The sequence below is a fragment of the Rhineura floridana genome, chromosome 10 (assembly GCF_030035675.1).
Source record: "Rhineura floridana isolate rRhiFlo1 chromosome 10, rRhiFlo1.hap2, whole genome shotgun sequence".
Classification (NCBI taxonomy): domain Eukaryota; kingdom Metazoa; phylum Chordata; class Lepidosauria; order Squamata; family Rhineuridae; genus Rhineura; species Rhineura floridana.
This window is the reverse complement of record NC_084489.1, coordinates 5687119-5701666: the sequence shown is the minus strand read 5'-3', so window position 1 is coordinate 5701666 and position 14548 is coordinate 5687119. Positions and strand designations below refer to the sequence as shown.

At 44.5% G+C, this 14548-nt stretch overlaps 1 protein-coding gene across 9 annotated transcripts in view; it reads right to left on the bottom strand.

Moving 5' to 3' along the window:
* TPK1 (thiamin pyrophosphokinase 1) overlaps positions 1-14298 on the bottom strand; it is a 443206-nt gene extending 428908 nt beyond the window's left edge. For 8 of the 9 annotated variants that reach the window (XM_061586509.1, XM_061586518.1, XM_061586513.1 and 5 more), the window contains exons 1-2: positions 13945-14298; positions 9556-9627 (exon numbers count right to left, since the gene is read on the bottom strand). In XM_061586509.1, the coding sequence (XP_061442493.1) occupies positions 9556-9598 (43 nt within the window). In that variant the 5' untranslated portion in view covers positions 9599-9627; positions 13945-14298. Of the gene's footprint in view, positions 1-9555; positions 9628-13420; positions 13916-13944 lie in introns of those variants that run through there. The other variant, XM_061586510.1, reaches the window with a different exon arrangement.
* Between the last annotated feature and the right edge of the window lie 250 nt (positions 14299-14548).

The window sequence follows — 14548 nt, the reverse complement described above, 5'->3', positions numbered from 1 at the left end:
TGGCCTGTAATTTCCGGGATCCCCTCTGGATCCCTTTTTGAAGATTGGAATTACATTTGCCACTTTCCAGTCCTCAGGCACGGAGGAGGACCCGAGGGACAAGTTACATATTTTAGTTAGCAGATCAGCAATTTCACATTTGAGTTCTTTGAGAACTCTCGGGTGGATGCCATCCGGGCCCGGTGATTTGTCAGTTTTTATATTGTCCATTAAGCCTAGAACTTCCTCTCTCGTTACCACTATTTGTCTCAGTTCCTCAGAATCCCTTCCTGCAAATGTTAGTTCAGGTTCAGGGATCTGCCCTATATCTTCCACTGTGAAGACAGATGCAAAGAATTCATTTAGCTTTTCTGCAATCTCCTTATTGTTCTTTAGTACACCTTTGACTCCCTTATCATCCAAGGGTCCAATTGCCTCCCTAGATGGTCTCCTGCTTTGAATGTATTTATAGAATTTTTTTTTGTTGGTTTTTATGTTCTTAGCAATGTGCTCCTCAAATTCTTTTTTAGCATCCCTTATTGTCTTCTTGCATTTCTTTTGCCAGAGTTTGTGTTCTTTTTTATTTTCTTCATTCGGACAAGACTTCCATTTTCTGAAGGAAGACTTTTTGCCTCTAAGAGCTTCCTTGACTTTGCTCGTTAACCATGCTGGCATCTTCTTGGCCCTGGCGGTACCTTTTCTGATCTGCGGTATGCACTCCAGTTGAGCTTCTAATATAGGGTTTTTAAACAACTTCCAAGCATTTTTGAGTGATGTGACCCTCTGGACTTTGTTTTTCAGCTTTCTTTTTACCAATCCCCTCATTTTTGTGAAGTATCCTCTTTTGAAGTCAAATGTGACCGTGTTGGATTTTCTTGGCAATTGGCCGTTTACATGTATGTTTAATTTAATAGCACTGTGGTCACTGCTCCCAATCGGTTCAACAACACTTACATCTCGCATGAGGTCCCTGTCCCCACTGAGGATTAAGTCCAGGGTTGCCGTCCCTCTGCTCGGTTCCATGACCAACTGGTCTAGGGAATAGTCATTTAGAATATCTAGAAACTTTGCTTCTTTGTCATGACTGGAACACATATGCGGCCAGTCTATGTCCGGGTAGTTGAAGTCACCCATTACTACCACATTTCCTAGTTTGGATGCTTCCTCAATTTCATATCTCATCTCAAGGTCTCCCTCAGCATTTTGATCAGGGGGACAATAGATCGTTCCCAGTATTAAGTCCCTCCTAGGGCATGGTATCACCACCCACAACGATTCTGTGGGGGAGTCCGCCTCTTTTGGGGTTTCGAGCTTGCTGGATTCAATGCCTTCTTTCACGTATAGAGCGACTCCGCCACCAATACGTCCTGCCCTGTCCTTCCAATATAGTTTATATCCAGGGATAACCGTATCCCACTGGTTTTCTCCATTCCACCAGGTTGTCAGCTCTACACTGCATCAGCAGTGTCAGGGGGGCTGGAAATTCCTGGGTCTTTGGCAGGGAAGGAAAGTCCTTAGCCAGCAGTCGGCTTGTAAATCTGCCAGGCCTATCCGAAGCGTACTTGCCGAGTCAGAAGTCCAGAAGCGAGGTCAGTGGAGGTCCGGGATCAATTGCCAAGGAGGTCAGTCAAAGAGATGCTGCAGGGAAACTAGGTCTACACAAAGCCACGCCTGACGTTGCAGTCAGCAACAAGCTGCAGCCAAGGTGTGCCTTATAAAGAGCAGGATGGACAGCAGGTGTGAGCCCTCAGTGTTTGGGCCTTAAGGAGACAGGCCTGCCTCTCTTCTGCCTGACCTTCTGCTGTCTACGTTCTGCAGGTGAGGGGGGAGTATCCTGTTCACTGTCTGTGTCTGGCTGCAGGGCCTCTGCTGTCCCTGGGGTGCTCTGCAGCTGAGGGGCAGAAGGAGCTGGATTCTCAGGAGGCTCCTCCGTGTCTCCTGCTGCTCCTGGGTCTGCTGCTGTTACTCCCGAGTCGTCCTCATCTGAGGAGTCCTCTGACGGGGCCATGACACAGGTCTCCATTATGCTCACTATATCAATGCTCTTCTCTAAGACCAAGCACTCCAGTTCTCCCATCTTGGTTCGGAGGCTCCTAACATTAGCGTACAGGCACTTGTAAGCAGTGTCTCTCTTCAAGTGTCTTTGGCACTTGTGGTTAGGCCTGTGGTAATTTTGCTCTTCTGAATTTATATCCTGTGCCCCTGCTCTCACAATGCCTACTTCTAGGCCTACCCCTTTTAAAATTTCATCATTTCTTTGGTTTTTATCCCAGGGGGGAGGTTTATTCCGAACTGGATCTTCCTCAGCTCCTGTCGGGTTTCCCCCCTCAGTCAGTTTAAAAGCTGCTCTGCTACCTTTTTAATTTTAAGTGCCAGCAGTCTGGTTCCATTCTGGTTCAAGTGGAGCCCGTCCCTTTTGTACAGGCCCGGCTTGTCCCAAAATGTTCCCCAGTGCCTAACAAATCCAAACCCTTCCACCCGACACCATCGTCTCATCCACGCATTGAGACTGCAAAGCTGGGCCTGTCTGGCTGGTCCTGCGCGTGGAACCGGTAGCATTTCAGAGAAAGCCACCTTGGAGGTCCTGGCTTTCAGCATCCTACCTAGCAACCTAAATTTTGCTTCCAGGACCTCACGGCTGCATTTCCCCATGTTGTTGGTGCCAACGTGCACCATGACCACTGACTTCTCCCCAGCACTGTCTACCAAACTATCTAAACGACAGGCGATATCTGCAACCTTCGCACCAGGCAGGCAAAACACCTTGCGGTCTACACGCCCATCACACACCCTACTGTCTATGTTCCTAATGATCGAATCACCCACTACAAGGATCCCTCCACCCCCTGGAGATATATCCTCGGCATGAGAGGATAGCTGCTCATCCCCCAAGGAATGGGTCCCTTCTAAGGGATTGTTTCCCTCTTCCTCAGCTGGTTGCTCTCCTTCCCCGAGACCATCGTTCTCCATGATAGCAGGAGAGCTATCATTGCTGGAGTGGGACACAGCTATAACGTACCTGAAGGCCTCCTCCACACACCTCTCTGCCTCTCTCCGCTTTTCCAGGTCCACCACCTTGGCCTCAAGGAAATGAAGTCGTTCCCGGAGAGCCAGGAGCTAATTGTACCGTGAGCACACCCATGACTTCTGTCCAACAGGCAGATAGTCGTACATGCTGCAGGCGGTGCAAAACACTGGAAAGCCCCCACACCCCTGCTGGCTTCTTACCTGCATAGTTTTGTTTAAGGTTTATTATGTCAATGGGTTGGAGACTGTGGTTTAGTTGAGGTTAGGGAACAGATGTGGGGGGCCCTGGCCTCCTCGCCCTGCTGCCGGACTCGCTGTGCTGCTTAACTCACCTTTACGCTTTGTCAGCTGGGGCCTTGACGCTTTGTCATCCTTTTTTATCCACTGCATATACTCAGTGGATAAGTTTGTGGACTCAGCATTTGATTCTGATACAGATGAGGCTGAGAACACAGCAGCTATTCTGTTTAGGCACATAAAGACCAGTTACCTCAGCTGCGGGGTAGGGAGGTCCTACAAAGAACAACTGTAATAGAGTTTCCTGGGTGAGCAATTATAGGAGTGAAAGTGGCAAAAAAGAAAAAAAACAGGTGAAAAAATGAAGACCGGGAGGGTCATGAATGGGGTGACAGTCAGCAAAAGACAAACAATGTACCAAATGAACACCACGTTGTTCAATGTAAGATAATGCTGCTCATTTAGTAGCATCCATCAGCTAAGCTCTGAGCAGTTTAGTTTCATTTCTCAAGAAAGCAGTTTTGACAATGGAAATATACATGGATCTTCGGTATTCAGTATAATGGGTAGACTCAACTTTCACATAATCACTTTTCAGAGTAAAATTACGCTGTAAAACCCTTGATTATTTGATAAAAGCAGTACATTTCTTTAGGGGGGAAATGAAACTTGGAACAATATTGGGGAGGCCATCAAGCTGTCAACAAATGGGTAAAAATCATAGGACCTAATGTGTTCCTGATCAAATTTTTATGCCTACCGGCTGAGAAGATTATCTCCATTGTTTACATTCTGAATTAGCTTAGCTGCACTCATTTCCCCACAGTGCCCTATTTGTGTTCCTTAGCCATGGATAGGTATTATTTCAGAATACCTAAACTCTAGTTAGGGATTGGCTACAAATCCAGATGTGAATACTCTATGCTGCATGATAATGTACAGGCTAAATGCATTATGTTAGTAAATAACTAGTTATATGTAAACTCAGCTTGTAAATAGCCCCTTGCCTTGTCGCCTATAGAAGAATCACTTCCAAGTGATTAAGCACAGAAGCTTTACACATTATGGGCTTTTGTTAGGTTGAGACCCCAAACTAAGTTACAGGCCAACATAAGGTACATCACATGAGGGGCACAACCACCATTTTATTTTGTCTTTTTTACATCTACTTTTTTTTTTTTGTAAAGAGAAGGGGAAAGAAGAAAGAGGTGGAGAGGGGCATAGAGAGATGAGGAGGAAGAGGGAGAAAGCAACAGAAAGACACACAGTGAAAAATGGGTTTCATGTTGCAGGCTGGGGTTAAAGATGATGCCTTGTTAAAGGTGGTTCCTTGTCAAAAGCCTGAAGATGACTGCCCCAGAATATATGAACATTCTAGGTAACGTAATGCAGAATCTAGCACATATTTCAACTCTACATGCTATTATCTTTGTAATCATGTAGCTGCAATATATTCACAGTTATGTTTTTCAGAGAAGAGTGTACAGTACTGCAATTTTATTAAACTCCCCACATTCTCCAGAATCCAGACAAGGGATGAAGTTGAATGTGCATGCACTGTTCTCTCTTTCTGAAGTGAGAACTCCTTCTCCCCACACACACACAAATCTAACAAGGAAAAGCAGCAACCACCTGCTTGTATTATTCACAATGCACCTTGACTCTAATAAAACTGAAAGTTTTTGCGATTAACTTTAACTAAGACACCTTTGTTATTCAAGGGACTTTGCCTGAGAGGTGTTAAGCACACACAACACTTATGGACTGCAATGTGAATCAATGGCTTGCTCATTTCCTCAGGATCACACTCTTAATACATGGTTGTCTGTCTTAAATTTAGTCTTCAGAGTCGCTTCAATCACTGCAAACCGATTTTGAGAATGTCAGGGTGCTTTTTTTGCTTTTAATCCATCAGAGTTGTACAACTTCCAATAACAAAATTAACAGTATTGCAGAGATCTTTTTAAATGTCACAGAAGCTCACTCATACTGATATTCTGAATGTAATACTGGAGCTTTTCATCTAACTACTTGAAGCATTTTCACAAGGCAATAAAGCAACAAACTTGTTTTCACCCAAAAGCCACGCCAGTGACTCTGAATAACTCTGGTCAGGAGAATAGATTTCCATAAAGAATAGGAAAAAATTGGGCCGGGGGGCGGTATATCTTGGCACTCACGCTAGATGCTAAAGCTGTTTTTGTGGTGCGCTTTTGCACCACAAGCTGGAGCATCTTCATGTCAGTGCCCAAACATGATGAAAGAAAGATATAAGAAGGGAATCCTCTATTAAGTACAACCTGCAACATGGGTTAATAGCTGACCACTTACGTCAGTCATTCTTTTCTTTTTCTATCTCCCAGTGGTTTTCTACTTAACTCTTTTCCTCATTTTGTCCTTTGCCTTTTCTCTCTCTCTCTTTGTATCTCTCCTTCAAAAACAATGAAAATGATGGTGATACTGCTGGCGTGATCCATCTCAGGTCTGGGCACAGCCCAATATTAGCTCACATCTGACATGGGTCACATAGATATTTCACCTACTCCTAAATCTGGCCCATATTTTTTCTTAATGGCACTCCTAGGCCTCTGGAATATTCAATACATGCTAGCCACAAAATCAAAAATATGTGATATGCAAGACAGAACTGTTGATGAGCTTACAGGTTATTTTTTTCTGGTTGAAACAAGGGAGGCTACTTTCCCATCCTTTCGCATACAATCTGCAAATGGTGAACCATCACTTATGGTGCAGCATAACTGCTAGTAGTGTAAGCTGAGAAGTCCTACGTTTAAATATCAACTTAGTCACTAACTATAGTGGCCTGAAATGAGCCACTGTTCTCTGCACCTCAGGGCATGCAAGACAAGGATAACACTGCAGTACAAAGCTGTTTTAAGAATCACAGATAATGTAAACTAGAAATGTTTATGGGTGCAACTCCAAATCACTCAACATCTTGGCTCTATTAATAATTATTCAGTATTGAAAATGGAAATGGACTGCCTTCACGTCGATTCCGACTTATGGCGACCCTATGAATAGGGTTTGCATGGTAAGCGATATTCAGAGGTGGTTTGCCATTGCCTTCCTCTGAGGCTGAGAGGCAGTAACTGACCCAAGGTCACCCAGGGAGCTTCCTGGCTGTCTGGGGATTCAAACCCTGGTCTCCCAGGTCATAGCCCAACACTCTAACCACTACGCCACACTGGCTCTCTTATTCGGTATTACAACCTGCATTACAAAGTACAGCTTAATGCAACTGGCAAAATTATTAAAGAAAAATCAACATTTAAAATAACTGGAGATAATTAATGTCAGACTATTTTAATGCCATTTGTAATTGGCAAGTCAACACTGGGAGGGGGAACACCCACTCCTACTTCCCTTCAGTTTCCCAGCACCTTTTGCTGTCACACACACCACTTTTTTGCAAACACGGCACAAAATTAATGTATGTCAATCACTGTTTTAATTTACAGCTCAGTCCCCAAAAGTGAAAATAGTAATGTTTTCCCCTGCCCCAAATAGCAAGCCAATTAAAGCAGAGCTGGCATGTGTTAATAAAAACAAGGGGGGCAGCAGGAGCAGAAATCCCACTGCCAAGTGTCCCCTTACAGCAAGGATGGGGGAACCTCCGGCCTGTAGGCTGAATGGAGCCCGCCAAGCTTTCCCCTTGGCAAATGTCAACTCCTGACTCGCATAAGTATAGAGTGTCCTTGACCTCTTTCATGAAATGCTTCTGAAGTTTCTACACTAATCTACACCAGTGACGTATCCTCCTGGACCTCTCAGCGGCTTTTGATACCGTTGACCATGGTATCCTTCTGGATCCCCTGGAGGGGTTAGGCATAGGGGGCACTGTACTGCAGTGGTTCCATTCCTTCCTCTCTGATTGGCACCAGAGAGTAGCATTGGAGGATGAGGTTTCGGATCCTTGGCCTCTCACTTGTGGGGTGCCACAGGGCTCCGTCCTCTCCCCAATGCTATTTAACATCTATATAAAGCAGCTGGGGACTATCATCAGGAGATCTGGGCTGCAGTGTCACCAGTATGTGGATGACACGCAGCTCTATCTCTCATTTAAATCTTCACCCAGGTTGGCTGTAGAAACCCTATCCAAGTGCCTGGAATCAGTGAGTGGCTGGACGGGAAGGAATAAGCTGAAGCTGAACCCTGACAAAACTGAGGTACTGTTCGTGGGAGACAAGGGACGGTTAGGGGATTTGGACCTGGTGCTCAATGGGGTACAATTGCACCTGAAAGAACAGGTCCAAAGCCCCGGGGTCATTCTTGACTCCCAACTGTCCATGGAAGCTCAGGTTTCGGCTGTGAGCCAGGCAGAGCTGTATCAACTCCATCTGATACAGAGGCTACGCCCCTATCTTCCCAATCATCTGCTCCATCGGTGGTACATGCCCTGGTCTCCTCTCGCCTAGACTACTGTAATGCGCTCTATGTGGGGCTACCCTTGAAAATGGTCCGGAAGCTGCAACTGGTACAGAACGTGGCGGCGCGCCTGATTAAAGGCAGCCACCGGCGAGATCATATCACACTAAAAGAGTTGCACTGGTTACCAGTTGCTTACCGGGCCCAATTCAAGGTGTTGGTTTTGACCTTTAAATCCCTATACGGTTTCGGCCCAGTCTATCTAAAGGAGCGCCTCCAGCATCATCAGCTATGCCACCCAACAAGATCAGCCTCAAAAGATCTTCTCTCCATCCCATCAGTCAAAACAGCCAAACTGGTGAGGACTAGAGAGAGGGCTTTTTCAGTTGCAGCCCCCACCCTATGGAACTCCCTCCCAAATGGTCTCCACCATGTCCCTTCCATGATGAGTTTCCGCCAGGCTTTGAAGACCTGGCTCTTCAGGCAGGCTTTTGGGGTTGGCTAGATTTTATCTTCATTGTTTTTAGTTTTTTAATGTCTGGGTATTGTATGCCTATGTTGTATGTCGCCCAGAGTGGCTGGACAGCCAGCCAGATGGGCGACTAATAAATTCAATAAATAAATAAAATAAATAAATTCAAAACCCCATGACGCACAGAAATAACATCAGCATGGTTAAAATGTTCAACCATGATCATCAAGAAGATCGAGGTTCAAATCCTCACTAAGCCATAAGGCTCACTGGGTGACCTTGGATCGGTCACTATCTCTCAGCCAAAACTACCTCACACGATTGCTGTGAAGATAAAGGGGGGAATACAACAAACACTTCCTTTAACTTCTTGGAGGAAGAGCAGGATAAAAATGTAGTCAATAAATACATAATCACACACTTTTAATTTAACAGAACTTGCTCAAAAACCTTTGGGTTCAAATCTCTCAACTTCTCTAAGGACTCATCTGCCTTTTCCTCTGTAACACCAGGACAGCTAAGGTAACTTTGGAGGGGCTGTAACACCTCTACTTACCCACTTGGTCATGGGATCATACAGCCATTCGCTGCCAGATAATATTCACAGCATGTATGCTATAAAACACACTAATCCAATGATGAACAACCTTTTGGGCAAATGAACCATGAGTCATGTCTAAAGTATGAGATGGTAACACTCTCTATCAGGGACAGGGAACCTGTGGCCCTCCAGATGTTGTTGGGGCTAAAACTCCCATCATCCTTGACCACTGGCCATACTGGCTGGGGTCTGATGGGAGTTGGAGTCCCAACAGCATGTGGGGGCCCACAGGTTCCCCACCTCTGTTCTAGAAGTACTGCCTCTTGCCTCCTAAACCAGGAAACAGGCATCAGCATACAGGAAGGGACACCTGACTCTCTGCCAAATCAGGCCTCCTCATGTGTTCCACAGGCCCCTAATGTCTATGCCATTTGTGGCACATGTGACACGGATTGGCCATCTATGAGATGGTCCATTACAGCCATCTCATACTTTAGACATGACTCATGGTTCATTTACTCTTGCTTGCTAAAGGCCCACAATTTTGGTCCACAGTAAACAGACCTGGGAAGAAGCGGACCAATGGTCCTAACTTCTCCTGATGGATCAATAATGTAAAAGATAAAGGTAGGTTTCTGGAGTGAAAACATAAATCAGCAGCCATGTTCTGTGGCTTCTGGCCTTACTGTCATCATGTCAATTACTAAAGTTCCTGTCTATGTGAACCCCATCTCTATGGGAGAAAAGATCTCTGCTATAAAACTATGACTCAGCCTTGAATTGTTTCTCTCTTCAAATATTACACAATTCCACCCATCAAAACACTAAAGTAGTCTTTTAATGTGGTATATTCAGGATGCATTTGCAACAAAAGCAGTTTTACAAGAAATATAAGCAGTAGGTACAATACCGGTGGGAAGCAGACATTCCAGTGGAGTAAACACACGCTCCATAGCAGCTTATTAATGTTGTGCTTTTAAAACTAAAATGAAACCAAAAAAGAGTGTTAAAAACTACAGGTCATGCACTTCACTTATTAATTCAATATTTAATTATAACTAAGCTATACCCTAAGCATAATATTCCTAAGAAAGCTATTCAGGGACAGCCACAAATTTGGAGGCACACACAAATATTGATTTTAAAATAAATACATTTACAGCTGATTTACCCAGAACCGTAGGCCGTTACATACAAGCAGGTGGGACCAAGCCCATTCCAGTGTGAAGAGATGAATCTATGTGTACATTTGGTATCAGACAGATTGATAGATAGTGTGACACATAGTTCAAGGGATTGGAAAATCTGAGTTCTGGAGGTGCAGGGAAGCAGCAAAATGAATGAGCCAAGTTTAGGAGAGTTCAATTTTTAATTGGTAAATATTGATTTTTATAGAAGTAAGTTGCCACCTATACGCAAAACTGAGTAATAAGCAAAGTAAAGAAGGTTGCCCAAGCAATATATTTACAGCTAACAGAGTACATTACATAAAGAGAAACTATTTTGTTGAAGAGACATATTTTCAAACATGTTTCTACACAGACATCCCTTGCTGGGTTAGGAACTGCAGGCATACACCATGCATGGATACAGCTGCGTCGCTGGATGTAATTCAGCACAGCTCATTGTTGCTGTGTACCTCCATCTATTGCCTAGAGACACCACCTTCACTATACATACCAATTCTCCAACAGCTGATTTTCTCTGCCCAATTTTCAGCTCATTTTTAGTGAGGTGGGTAGGAGCTGCTTCTTGTTAATATATTGCTGAATGAGCTTTTTATGAATTTTGTATTGTCACTGTTTTAATTTTTTCCGGTTTTAACTTTTTTATGTATTATATTTTATTTTGGCACGTCACTTTGAGAGACTTAGTTTATTGCATAAAGAGACTGATAAATGAAATAAATAAATTGAAGGGAACAACCATGGCTCAAGGGTAGAGCATGTGCTTTGAGCACAGACAGTCCCAGGTTCAGTCCCTGGCATCTCCAGTAAAAAAGAATCAAACTCTTGGCCTGAGACCCTAGAGAGCCAAAGCCAGGCAGATCAGACAAAATGGGGCCAGATGACCAAATAGTCTGACCTAATATAGGATAGCTTCCTAGGTCTCTAATTCAGTGTAGTGGCTTCCGTTTTTAAACACCTAAGCAGCCTTGGGCCCTGAATGGTTCTTCACGTATACTCCCTCCTGGAGAAGCGCCCCTGCCTTCTGAATTGTCAGGGGCAGCAACTTTCTACATGGCAGACCCCTTTTGCCCTGCTTAGTGAGGCTTGGCTAGCTCCCTCCCTATTTTCACAATATTACAGCTGCAATCCTACGCACTCCTACCAAGAAATAAGCCTTTCTAAACACACTGGCACTTGATTCTAATTAACCTATTGGGGAGTAAGCTCCACTGAGCACAATGGAATTTGTTTCAGGGTGTGATTCTGCAACTCCTTGCACACTTAATACATCCCACTGAACTCTGTGGGGCTTATTTCTGAGTAAACACAGACAGGATAGCAGCACCTCAAGCCTACAGATGTTTACTTAGAAGTAAGCCCCACTGAACACAGTGGGATTTACTTCCCAGGAATTGGGCTGCATAACCTTCCTTTTTAGAAAAGCCTGCATTGTTTAGCTGGTTTTAGTGACATCAATAATTATTTGATTTTTTTCTCTTTGGGCAGAGTGATCTTACCAGGTTTTTGGGTGGTGGGGGTGATCCAAAGCCCTAAAGAACAGCATGCTGCACCAGGACAGGAGGTTGGGGGAGGGGTCTTATTTCCTTACCCTACTTTTGACCTTTTCCCCCCTCCCTCTGAGGGACCACAGAATTGTGCCCTATATCTTATCTGATGTATTTTACTGATAGTTGTAAGCAGCTTTGGGGAACCATGATTGGCCAAGAATCTGGGTAAAAGTGTCAGTAATAAACAAATAGTAACAAGTAAACTGACACTAGGTTACTTTCTCCCACAAGGTTCATTATTTTCATTGTTAAAAATAACTTTTTAAAAACTAATACAGTATCCTAGTATAATACTCACTATGGGCAGAGTCCACCAGGATTAAAAATTCTGGCAAAAGCAAGACTTAATTTGCACCATGTCGCAGCCTTGGAACATACACTGAATGTTAAGGCTCAACTCTTGGATACATGAAATAGAGGAATACTCCTGGACACATGAAGCACCCCTCTTCCAAGTAAGAGGGACATTGCTTACAAGTAAGCTTAAGACCCAATACGTCTAATTTTTTTAAATTAACCACTGAGTAAAACCCCTATTTTATTATTATTTTCTGAAGAATTGTGCTTAATTTTTGTTTTTAATGCTACCACTCCAATGGCTAGGGTACCAATGGTAATTAAGTACATGAAGGTTCCCCACACCTGCTGCGGTAACAATGACCTGGTCAATGGATGGTTTGACTGAAGACAGTTAATAGTTTTTATGCAGTGTTAAAAATGAAATGATAGGAGAGTAGTTGCCCATAGTGTACATCTGGGATCTCCAACATGGTATCTGTGGGCACCATGCCACCCTCACATACCCTCCTTGGCACATGCCAAGGCTTTCTACTCCTCCCCAATTTTTATTTTTATTTTAAATTGGGGGGTAATCTTTGTGGGGGGAGTTCTTGTTTTTGGGGGTGGCCTGCTTTGTGTGTGCTTTATTTGTTCTGGGGTGACTGTAGATGATTTTCCTGTTGTTGTTGGGGAGAGTCTGAGCATCACCAGTAAAATAGGTATTTTGTAATGCCCGCTATAGTTTCTTAGATTGCCAAAATGTGCTCCCAGCACCAAAATGTTTCAGGACCTTTGGTGTTCATCTTAATTTCTTCTGTCGACTTCTCTGGTCAAATGGGGTTATAAATGGGGTTACAAAAACCTGCAAATTTTTGAACAGAAACGGTGGTGACATGAGCATGCGGACTAGTGTTGCCTCCCTTTTGCTCCCTGAAAAAACTATTGTCTTTACCCAACCTCAAGGATGTGTATAAGGCAGAGCAGAATTCTAAAAATAAATGTAGGCCAATCTTCAGAGCAGAGTTGTCAGGCACTGATGAACTTATTTCTAACTTGTAAAATATCAGTATGAAGTGTCAATAAATTATCTTTCTAATTCTCTGCAAGTGTGAAAAATGCAGAAAGTCAATGCTACTTTTGGATGCAATAAGCCGTTCCGAACCTTTGGGTCCCCAGATGTTGATGGACTACAGTTCCCATAATTCCTGACCGTTGGCCATGCTGGTTGGGGCTGATGAGCTGTAGTCCAGCAGTATCTGGTTGGGAAAAGCTGAAAAGGAAGGTTTTCCAGGAAACTTCATGACTAGATGGGGATCTGAACCTGGATCTCCCAATCTTAGATCAGGCAGTTATCCTAACCAGATTGTCTTAGCAAAGAGGGGGGAGGAGAGACAATACTGGCAGAGATGCTACCTTATTACATAATTTGTTTGGGTTTAGGATTTTAAAAACTGAAACCCACTTTTTACACAACAGACCCCGTGTTCTTACAACTCTGTTCTTACGCAGGAGAACCACGACTGAATCTCCTGAACTTTCTGTTTGTGTTTTGCTGTACCTGCGTCTCCCGTCCTCTCCAGTACATTTTAGAGGAGGGGGCAACTGCTCCTTTAAAATTCTGAGTCCTTCCTGAAAGTACCAGGATTTAACATAAAACATAACTTAACATAAAAGAATAATAAAGGACAGGCGACCTTCCTCACTCAGTTCAGAATGCGCTGCAGTCTCTGAACAACCATCCTAGCCGGAGATTATGTACCTGCTGAAGTTACCTCTTCTACACGAGCGTTGAAGATCTAAGACCCTTCCCCCACCCTTTCCGTGGAGATCAGGACTTCCATTTCATAGAGGACGATCTCACGCATCCTCCAGGTAGGTCTGAGCTTCGGCACCTCTCCATGTAGAAATCAAGACACCTCGAGATTCCAAACCCTCCCTAATGGGCGCAGGTGCGCGCCGAGCGGAGGTGTTCACTACTAGCCAGCGTCGTCCCTTGGCAAGCCAAGGATGAGGAAGAAGATGCACGCTGCGCAGCTACTCCAGACGCGAGACTGCAAGAAAAACTCTTCCTAGGGCCGCGATCCTATGCGCACCTTCTTGCAGGAAGTCGCAGTGAACTCAGAGAGGGGCTTACCCGCCAGCAAAGATGCACACGATCGGGCTGTAAAAGCAGCCTCCCGTTCTAAATTGAGATATTTCTTATTACCTCTTCCACACAAAAGGGGAAAGTACTGATAAGCAAAGGGGAAAGGACAAGAAGCGATCGTTCTGCCTGCGGGGTACCTGATGTTGCACGCGCAGAGACACGTGCGCGCTCTTGCTGCTCCTCTTGCATTTGGTGTGTCGAGAAAGCCGCTTGCCAGGGAGCGAGACGAGGGAGATAGACGATCACATTGATCGCCGTAGTGATCTACGGCTCGGCATTCGATTTTCAACGGCAACGAAAGGCGGGGGAAGAGAACGAACCAGGAAAGAGAGGGGGAGAATGAACGTAACGTAAGTGAGTTACGCTGCCTTTTACAACGAAAAAGAAGCAGAGAGGCGAGCAATGCAAAAAAAAAAAAAGCACCAGCCTTATAATAGAGCACAACTACTTCGGGGGTAACAAATTCCAAACAGGGAAGCCTGTGCAAAGCGTATACCACCTCCAGCCTTTCCGGATGCTCCCCTGTCTTTAGTTATTACCTGGCAGGAAGAAAAGGGGGCGGGGGGATGATTGTTAAGCTACCCTACCGCTGTCACCTAATAAAGCAGGCCTCTGCAAAGTCTCCGTTCTGCTGCGGTGGAGTTGTTAAAGGCACAGCAACCCTTCCTCACTACAGCAGACGACGCTGAAGTTGCTGCCTGGTTCCCAGTTCCTTATTTGCTTGAAAGTTCAAAACACTAA